This window comes from Chanodichthys erythropterus, chromosome 24 (assembly GCF_024489055.1).
Source record: "Chanodichthys erythropterus isolate Z2021 chromosome 24, ASM2448905v1, whole genome shotgun sequence".
NCBI lineage: Eukaryota > Metazoa > Chordata > Actinopteri > Cypriniformes > Xenocyprididae > Chanodichthys > Chanodichthys erythropterus.
The window spans coordinates 17,498,604-17,508,749 of NC_090244.1; the positions used below are offsets into that span (position 1 = coordinate 17,498,604).

The 10,146-nt window shown below is 34.8% G+C and overlaps 1 protein-coding gene across 5 annotated transcripts in view; it reads right to left on the reverse strand.

Moving 5' to 3' along the window:
- The window catches only part of iqub (IQ motif and ubiquitin domain containing), a 32,898-nt gene that overhangs the window by 2,467 nt on the left and 20,285 nt on the right, over positions 1-10,146 (reverse strand). For 2 of the 5 annotated variants that reach the window (XM_067380511.1, XM_067380510.1), the window contains 10 exons: positions 8,875-9,009; positions 8,568-8,735; positions 8,319-8,494; positions 5,499-5,654; positions 5,204-5,414; positions 4,148-4,323; positions 3,406-3,576; positions 3,130-3,306; positions 1,952-2,200; positions 176-361 (listed from right to left, as the gene is read on the reverse strand). In XM_067380511.1, coding sequence (XP_067236612.1) covers positions 176-361; positions 1,952-2,200; positions 3,130-3,306; positions 3,406-3,576; positions 4,148-4,323; positions 5,204-5,414; positions 5,499-5,654; positions 8,319-8,494; positions 8,568-8,735; positions 8,875-8,995 — 1,791 coding nt within the window. In that variant the 5' untranslated portion in view covers positions 8,996-9,009. Of the gene's footprint in view, positions 1-175; positions 362-1,951; positions 2,201-3,129; positions 3,307-3,405; positions 3,577-4,147; positions 4,324-5,203; positions 5,415-5,498; positions 5,655-8,318; positions 8,495-8,567; positions 8,736-8,874; positions 9,010-9,458; positions 9,941-10,146 lie in introns of those variants that run through there. The other 3 variants (XM_067380508.1, XM_067380507.1, XM_067380509.1) reach the window with 3 other exon arrangements.

Genomic DNA, 10,146 nt, shown 5'->3' on the forward strand with positions numbered 1-10,146 from the left:
AGGTTTTCACTCTGCCATCTGCTGGTTACCTCTAAAAGTTTTTTGTTTTTTTTCAATACTTAGATTAGACTAATAGTTCTTAAAAATCTGTTATTATATAATTTACTGAGTTGCGCTTTGACGTTTAATCATTTTCAGTGTGAAAGACATTCAAAAGCAGTTGTGGCCGCAGTACCTTCTCGATGTTCTCTAGTTTCAGATGTGCAGCCGCCTCATCCTTCGTGAGGAGGATGCAGTTCCACGGGCTCCAGTCCAAATGCTTCTCCCAGCGCACCAGCATTAAATCATGAAGGTCTTTCCAGCCGCTCAAAGCGGATTGAGCTCCCCAAAGTACATCTACCAGGTACCGCAGGTCCTGATCCTAATGAGGACAGTAAATGTCTTGAGCACAGCATGAACTTGGTGTTCCATTCAGCTTATTCGATTCCTCTTAAAGGGTTAGTTCACCCAAAAATGAAATTTCTGTAATTAATTACTCAACCTCATGACCTTTGTTCATCTTCGAATACAAATTAAGACATTTTTGATGAAATCCGAGAGTTTTTTTTTTTTAGAAAGCAACATAATTACCACATTCAAGGTCCAGAAAAGTAGTAAAACATCATTAAAATAGTCAACATGACTACAGTGGTTCAACCAGGAGAATGACAGGGGAGAGAAGAAATGGTTGAATAAAGTTATTTTTGTTTTGTTTTTGTGCACAAAAAGTATTCTCGTCCCTTCATAACATTAAGGTTGAACCACTGTAGTCATGTTGACTATTTTAATGATGTCTTTCTTTACTACCTTTCTAGACCTTGAATGTCCAGAACCTCTCGGATTTAAGATCAAAAATATCTTAATCTGTATTCCGAAGTTGAACGAAGGTCTTACGGGTGTAGAACGATATGAGGGTGAGTAATTAATGACAGAAATTTCATTTTTGGGTGAACTAACCCTTTAAAGGTGGATTAAGCAATTGTTTCCCGCATTTTCCACCAAAAAAATGTACATTCGACAGATATGTTTAAAAAAAATCATGCAGACTCCTATGAGATGCACTTCAGTCATTTTCAGAAAAAGTCAACATAGGAAAAGCCATTTTATTCTACATTATGGTGGCGGCCATGTTGAAATCACATGACCAACAGTGTCTTTGAGACCAACGGTCTCTGCACAGAATAACGTGATGAGTTTAACAACACTCGTCACGTGGATCATAGATCATATACGGAGAGAAGTAAGCATGTTTCAAATTTTTATAGGCATTTTTATAGACATATTTCATATAATCTATTGCTCTAAACATGAACCAGCACCGTGTATGCACACATTTCATCATGTATTTTCAAATGAAATATATATGTGCATATAAGGACACTGATTCAGCCTTACGTCTGATCATAATCGCGATGACATGATGAATTATTCCGATAGACAGAAGACCATGTAGACCGAAAATTCAATGTACAAAAAATAACTATGCCTTTATTGTTTCTGTGTTAAACTGACACTCGTATACGTGATATAAAACATTAGACCTTTTAAATGTTCTTTCGTGATTGTCCCTCGACTCAGTTTTTTCCTCTGCTCATATGTTAATATTCATTATTCTGTATAATGAGTGTGTTGTGGTTCTGTTTTATTGGTTTTTGTCTCCATTCTTCCCCCTTTCAATACTTCCACTTTTCCAGAGTTTTACATGCCCATTTTTCGAGACTTTTTCCACCTGTGAGGTGTAAACTACACGCTAAAACGTCCCATATCCAGGTTTCATGACACTTTAATAAGCAAAAACGTCACACATCCACACTAGTAGGAGTCAAGTCATGTATTATCTGTTTATGTACACTAATTTCAGTGAGCAAAACATAAATGTGAAATTACTTACTGCACCTTTAAAACTACTAATTTCACTGGCGCAGCGGAAAAAGGCAGATTTCGCGGAAATTGAACGGCTCTTAAACTTTACCTGCAGCAGGTAAGTGATTTTGGCATCTGGGCTGCACTCGGCCTCAGTGTCACGCAAGCACCTGAGAATGTTCTTGTAGAGAGATAAGTCTTCTCTTTGACGGGCCTCATTGTCTAACTCCATACAGCGGCGACAGAGGCCGACTGCAGATGAGTTAGTCTTCAGAGCAAAGTCAGTGGATAACTGATACTCATTACAGCCACGACACAAATAGATGTTCTTTTTCAGGTCGGCAGGATCCTGAGGCACCTGTGGAGAGCATTAGAGTTGTTTACAAAGAGTGAGAAAGCCAACCAAAACTTAAGTTGTATTTCAATGTCTTTAGAACTGGAAGTGACGTTACAGCTAATCTCACATTAACTTTGAAGTACAGGGTGAACTTTAGCACAGTGTTGTAGATGAAACCAGCTTATTCAAGTCCAAGTTAAGACCAGAAGAGGGTTGACTCATACTCTTGGACCAAGACCAAGACTATGAAAATATTGTGTTAGGCTTGGACTTGAGGACCTAGACCAAGACCAACACCATTAAAATATGGTCTCTGACTCAAGGACCAAGACCATGAAAAAACGATCTCAGCCAAACTTTGAGCAATCGAAACAAAAATTGGTATGCTTCATCGGAACCAGGATCTGAGGGTCCATGCCAACTTTGGGAACAGTGCCACCTACAGGTCATAAGATCTGAATAACGGCTCTTTTGGCCAATAACTTTTGAACATTTTTTCAGAAAATCATGATCTTGATGTCAATGGATTCCTTGGGTCATGTTGAATCCAAAGATTCATGTGTCTGCCATTTGAATTTTGTCATAAATTATAATATCTTTTAAAAAATTTGACATATCTTCACAAAAATTGGTACATATCATCATCAGAATGTCCTGAAGGTACCTGAGAAGTTTGAACACAGCGCCCCCTAGTGTTCCAGAGATTTTTGCAAAAACGCTTATAACTTTTGAAAACACTGTCCAAAATTTGTATGCTTTATCTCATTTTATTCCCTGGCTAATGCCGATTCCGATGATTTGTCATTTTCCCTAAATGTACCTGAAAATATGGTCTTGATGTTGTCATATACATGGGAGCATGTGGACATGGTCTTGAATTGGACTCAACCCTCTTCTGGAATTGACTCGAATGAGCTAGTCTCGACTACAACACTGCTTTAGCCACATACCCGTAGAAGTTTGGACACCTGAGGGTTGAACGCAGGGGTTTTGATGTACTGAAGGAAGAGGGTGGATATCCTCTTTCTTAACCCATCCAGTTTGCTCTTTTTCACACCCCTCATTAGCAGGTCCATCTCCCTGTCAATCAAGTCCACTATATCCTGTGTAAGCTTACATTTATGTTCCTGTTCACAAGTACATTTTAAAAATGAGATGAGCACATACAGTGTTTAGGAAAGTGTTTATATTTTGTCCATATTTTGGATTACAGATCTGGAACTGACCTTTACAGTGTGTTTGAGAGTGAGTAGCACATCCAGACGTTCGTCCTTTGTGAATTGAGCCTGTGTGATGCTACTGTACAGATCTCGCAGATCCTTGGCTCTGATGGTGAACTGTGTGTCCATTTGTGTCACCTTCCCGTCAAATGCACGCCATCTCTTTGGCGCCGCAGACTAAGCAGAAGTCAAAAACAAAAGTCTCTACAATGTTGACATTTTTCAGTGTTTTGCATTATTGCAATCATTTTTAATAAACTAAATATTAAAATAAATGAATGTTTGCTCTCAAGGACAGCTTTGTTTATCTATAGCCAATGTAAATCTGGGACATTTGAGAACCACTGCTATAGAGGAGGTAAATCAAACACTACAGTAGTGTGCCTGTTCTGACTTTTGATCTATCTTATCAGTTAGTTATCATTAGCCACTTGCAAAGTGACGTTCAACACATTTTATTACACTGATATTTCTACTGGAGCACATTAGTTTAAGCGCCTTACACAATGGCGAAAAGTTATGAGCCAACAATATTCAAAATACTAAACCAAATTAATCTTCTGTCACCCAGATTTACTGCGAGTAACATTATAACAATTACTGTATGTTCTATTTGGTTCAAAATCAAATAAACATTTTCAGTCATCTCAGAATTTCTCCTTTCTTGCACTTTTAACAAACAAAGGTTTTGCTCTGAAGCAATACAGCATGCTCAAGTTGAGATAGCCGATTAGCAAAGATCAACAACCTTGTTGAGGAAGGCTTGTATGGCGTTATCTTGGTTCCTCGTGCCGGCAGCCATTCTGTGCCGTTCTATGGAGGAGATGAACTGGGTCTCTTGCTCCAGTAGAGCGCACAGCGCTGCCTTTCTCTCCGCACCAGATAAGGTGACATTGATGCGTTCCACTTCCTCTATCCTCCATTCTGACATACAGAGATGAAGAATAAGGACCATCACACTGACTTATATCCAAATCACTGCACACATTACAACACAGATTTCTCCGTATACATGAAAATATCATTCCAACTACAATTTAGTCAACTACAACGAAGCTTAAGTATTTTTAAATCTTTTAAAATATATAAATATCAGATATTTAACTCATTTTGCCATCAAAGCAGTATTTATCTAACACAAAAACAATGATCTGAATCAATGCTAAATTTAACAGATAAATTCATACAAAATGAATGTAAAATCATCCAATACAACTAGAAAAAAAAAAAATTTATATGCACTACTGTTCAAAAGTTTGGGGTCGGTAAGACTGTTTAAGGTTCATGTTTAATGTTTAAATCTCTTAAGGTGCTCAAGAAACATTATTATTATCAATGTAGAAATTCTTGATAATAAAAATATTACTTTTGAACGGACGGTAGTGTAACAGAGAAAAAGTGATGGACAACAGTATTTAAAAATATTTCACTTCAAAAACAAAGACGTCTGGAAGTGAATCAGTGAATCATTTATTTTAACCAGTTCATTAGCATGAGCCGGCTGAACCCGCCAATTGACTAAAAAGTTGCACATGCAATGTAATGTGACAGAAAAAGCATTAGCTTGAAAGTTATTATGATAAGAAAAAACTTTCTGTTTGTTTGAGCATCCTGACATAGCAACTCTGTCTCAATCATTGTTACGTTTTGGAGGCGGGGCTATCTGTGTGATTATGGTTTTTCAGAGAGACTTGTGACTAAAGTCATTATTTTTGCAATTCAGTTTGGTGATTCTAGTGGTGCAGAAAATACACTCTTCACGTTAGTAGCATCGCTGCTTGTAATAAGCTACAAAAACACTCACTTTGCAAGGCATTATAAAGCAGATCAAAGTCTCCCTTCGACTCGGGATTCATCCTGCGGTGATATTCATCTCTGATCTGCTGCTCTTTTTCCTCTCTCTTCCTTCTCTTTTCATTTTCCATCCATGCCATGTGCTGCTCTTTAACCTGTCTCAAGCTGTCTGTGAAACACTTGGCTAGCCAGCGCCTGACATGTGACTGTAGTGTGATGACCTAAGGAAAACAAAATCATTTGTCATGAAGAGCGAATGCACAGAATGAATGCAATTCTCTCTCAACCCCTCCAAACATTCGTACAGCTCTTAGTCTCTTGCCGTGATACTCTTCTGCAGTGATGTAAGTCCCTGGGGTGATGAGCTTGTCCTCCATGTTGGACACAAAACAGCCGATTTTGGTCATCTGAGTCGAGGCGTTCTTAGAGCACTGCTGAGCCTGGTTTTTCAACTCAACCGTCTGGTTAAAGGGAAAAGGAAATTAGGGGTGTGCAGTCCAGACGGCAACCTAAAATTGGTCTAAGATTGGAATCTACACTGCCATTCAAAAGTTTGAGTTGGTAATTTTTTTTTAACATTTGTAAAAGAAGTTTCTTATGCTCACCAAGGCTGCATTTACTTGATCAATACTACAGTAAAAAGAGTAATATTGTAAAATATTATTACAATTTAAAATAACAAATGTTTTCTATTTGAATATATTTTAAAATGGAATTTATTGCTGTGATGGAAAGCTGAAATTTCAGCATCATTACTCCAGTCTTCAGTGTCACATGATCCTTCAGAAATCATTCTAATATACTGATTGCTTCTCAAGAAAAATTTCCTATTAGCATAAAGGCCGAAAACATTAATAATAACAAAAAAAACTTACTGACAACAAATGTTTGAATGGTAGTGAATAATGTCAGTTAATTGAGGTTATTATGAGGCATGATTATATTCACAATATAACATGACCACAAGTGTTTTATTGCTTCTATTTATTTTATGAAAAAGACATAGAATCAATGAAACATGTATTTTATCCAAATTTTCAAAACATTAATGTAGTATTAAAATATGTAGTACCTGTTTTGGATTACAAGAGTATAAAATATGCTGTCTTTTTTTCCCTCCAAGTTGAATTTGTCAATAATATTGTGATTTTGGCAAAATATTATATAAATAAGATTCTTTAAAAATTAAATTGTCTTGACATTTCAAAGTGATAAATCATTAAAATTTATGGGTAATAAATTTCTCAACAATTATGTCATTTTAAAAAATGAATGAAGATTAACTTTAATGAAGATTAACTCTATGTAATTAATATCAATGTTTGTGTGTGTTATAAACAATAAAAAAATCACTATATCATTAAAATTAGAGATGCGGCGATACTAAATTTCTCCACCAATACTGATAACCGATTATTTAGAGTGATATCTGCCGATAACGATAACAATACCGATCATTTGGGGGTTCTGCCTTTTATACCTTCTTTTAAATGAATGATTATTTCTTTATAATTAATAATTAATGATTATATTTTCAATTATTACATTTTGAAAGAAATGCAAATAAAAACTTTATTCTCTCCATTTCATCAACTTGTTTCAGAGTAACTGGTATCAGTTATAAACAAATATTACTCAAATTAATATTAACACACATTAACTAAATTCTGAAGATTAAATTAATATTTCTTAACTTTCTGAATGTTATTAACTCATATAATTACTATTAATATTGAACCACAAACTGGTTTCTTAGCATTTTTCAAAGCCCAAATGCAGTGCATTTTCCTGCCCTCTTTTGATTGACAGGATATATAAGCCCCGACTATCGGCTGTTTTTAAGATAATAATAAGAAATAATAATAATAACTAATAATATTAATTATATATATAGTAAAATATAAACATACTGTTTTGAAACATTGTATATAAAAAATTTTGTATAAAAAATATATTTTTTTAATATTTTAATTAGAGATGCAATAATCGGTATCGGCTGATAAAAGCAAATTTTCACAATATCAGCCAATACCGATTATTGGCCGATATATTGTGCATCTCTAAATAAAATATAAAAAGTTAAATTTTTTATACAAACAATATATACAATAACATTACTCCAGTCTTCAGTGTCACATGATCCTTCAGAAATCATTCTAATATGATGAATAGAAAGTTCAAAAGAACAGCATTTATTTGAAATATAATCTTTTGTTGCATTTTAAATGTCTTTACTGTCACTTTTGATCGATTTAATGCATCCTTGCTGAAAAAAAATATTAATTTCTTTAAATTCTTTTCAAAAAAATAAAAATAAAACTTCTTACTGACCCCAAACTTTTGAACGGTAGTGTATAATGCTACAGAAGCTTTGTATTTCAGATAAATGCTGTTCTTTTGAACTTTCTATTCATCAAGGAATCCTGAAAAAAAAGGTATACAACTGTTTTTAACATTGATAATAATAATAAAAAATTAAATGATTTCTGAAGGATCATGTGACACTGAAGACTGGAGAAATGATGCTGAAAATTCAGCTTTTCCAACACAGAAATAAATTACATTTTATATTATATTCCAATAGAAAACAGTTATTTTAAATTGTAATAATATTTCACAATATTACTGTTTTTACTGTATTTTTGATTAAATAAATGCAATCTTGGTGAGCAGACAAAACTTCTTTTAAAAATATTGTGTATATGTATATATATATTACACACACACACATTATAATAATAATTTTTTACACATATATATACACATATATACACACACATATATAGGCTATATTTTATATATATATATATATATATATATATATATATATATATATATATATATATATATATATATATATATATATATATATATATATATATATATATATATATAAATATTATATACAATTTTTGGTTTATTAAATGTGATATTATAAAAAATAAAAAAATGTTATTTTTTATTTATTTAGCAAATGCATTATGTGCCATCGTTCAGCTAAATTATACAGTTGCTTTAATTTATTGTAAATGAGGCAAAGAGATGAAAATTCTGTCAATTTAATGGGTTTCTTAACTGCGTCAGAAGTCCTTCACTCCATTTATAGTGTGTATGTATGCGTGCACCTGTGTATCCCTGCTGAAGGTCTCAATGCCCCTGTCAGGCCTCTTTTTGCGCATAGTCTGTACAGCAGCATGATGATACTCAGCTTTGGTCAACTTATGACGGTATCCTCCCAGAAACGCCTTCCCACGAGTGGCTCTCTCAATCTCTACCACCACATCCTGAAATGTCTCTGTGTCTTAAAGCCAGAAACTTGTCACACAACTTGTCTATCCTCATAATGCCTTAGTCAGCTATAAGTTTGACTGTACCTGTTGGCACTCTGACAGTGATGACATCCGGCATGTTGTACTCCTGCTGTGGTTTGACGGGTCTTATGGGGTAATTCTCCGGGTCTAGCGAGCTCATCTCAAACTGGACCATCCCATGTGGCTGTACGCCAATATCCATCAGAGTCTGGTCATCATCTACACTTTTTTCTAGACAAAAAGTACAAATAAATTTAAAAGATCAGAGAAGCTTGTTTCTTTTGCATCATTACTTTCTTTCATTCTCAGAAATGTCTGAATTTTCCACAATTTCTACTATGAAGGACAATTTCAAGTATCTTTTGTGTACCATCTAGAGAGATTTGTATGATGTCTGATGGGACCCTCAGCTCAAAGCTGAAGTGTTTTTTCAGATCCAGGATTGTGAGGCCAATAGTGAAGGCCAAGGTTATCATGTGCCTCTCTGGCATCAGCAAGATCTTAACTGGAAGAACAAGAAATACAAATGCATTAGAATTATAAAAATGTATATGAATATACAAAAAATGGAGCGGACCGGATGTGGGCCGGATCTGTGCCGACACTATGTTGCTGTCAGGGTAAGCTTTACGTTAAGAGTTTATTGAGGCTCAAGTCGTAGTTAACAATGAATATGTGTTCCCCAAACTAAAGTGTGACCAACAAATGTATTTCACTTAGCTGATAAGGCAACATTTCTAATTTTCATTTAGAAGTTTTTCCATCTAATAGTTATATTTTATTTTTGCATTAATTAACAAAATGTTGTTGATAGTTTAAACTAATAAGAACCCTTATCCAAGCTACTTCAAAGAATACCAGGGTATTGCTATGGTACATGGGCACAAACATACCCAAACCATGATATTACCATTGTACCATGTTAAATACTATGCCCAAATCAACCATGCTTACCATAGTAATACCATAGCATTTTTCTAAGTGTATAATACTGGGGTCAAATCCAGAATTATGTTTCACCCGTTGCTGTTGAGTTTCCAACATCACTGGATGAAATTATCTTGTTGGTTTCGCCTCCTTGTTGGTTTATATCGTTTAGTCGTCTCTGGTCTTCAGCATCATAATCGTCCTCAGTTTCGGTCTGAATGACTTCTTGTGACATTCGTTGCTCCGCGGCGCAACTGGGCTCAGTTTCACTCTCCTGCTCTAACATGGCAAATTTCTCACACCTAAACGGTCAAAAACCTAAAGCTCAAACACAGCACGTTCTCCTCTGATATTCTTGAAAGTAATTTGACGGGTAAATCTTTATTAACGTTTTAAAAAAGCAGAGTAGAGAGTAGCTTAGGTTTACAGTGGCTTGACAGTGTTTGGCCGCTGCTATGGTAACCATAGTGTCACTGGTAATGTCCGATTTTGCAAATGAGCCGATTCTTTTTAACGAGTCGGTCGAACCGATTCGCAAAGCGTTTGTAATTGAACGGAATGACATTATTAAGGAGTAAAACTGTGAAATGGGAACCGTTTTATTAACATTATTAATAAATAATTAATTTATTTAGGCTTAACATTATTAATGAACAAAATTGAGAAGAAAGGTGGATTTCCTTTACAGAGCCAGGCTACTTTAATATAGCCATAT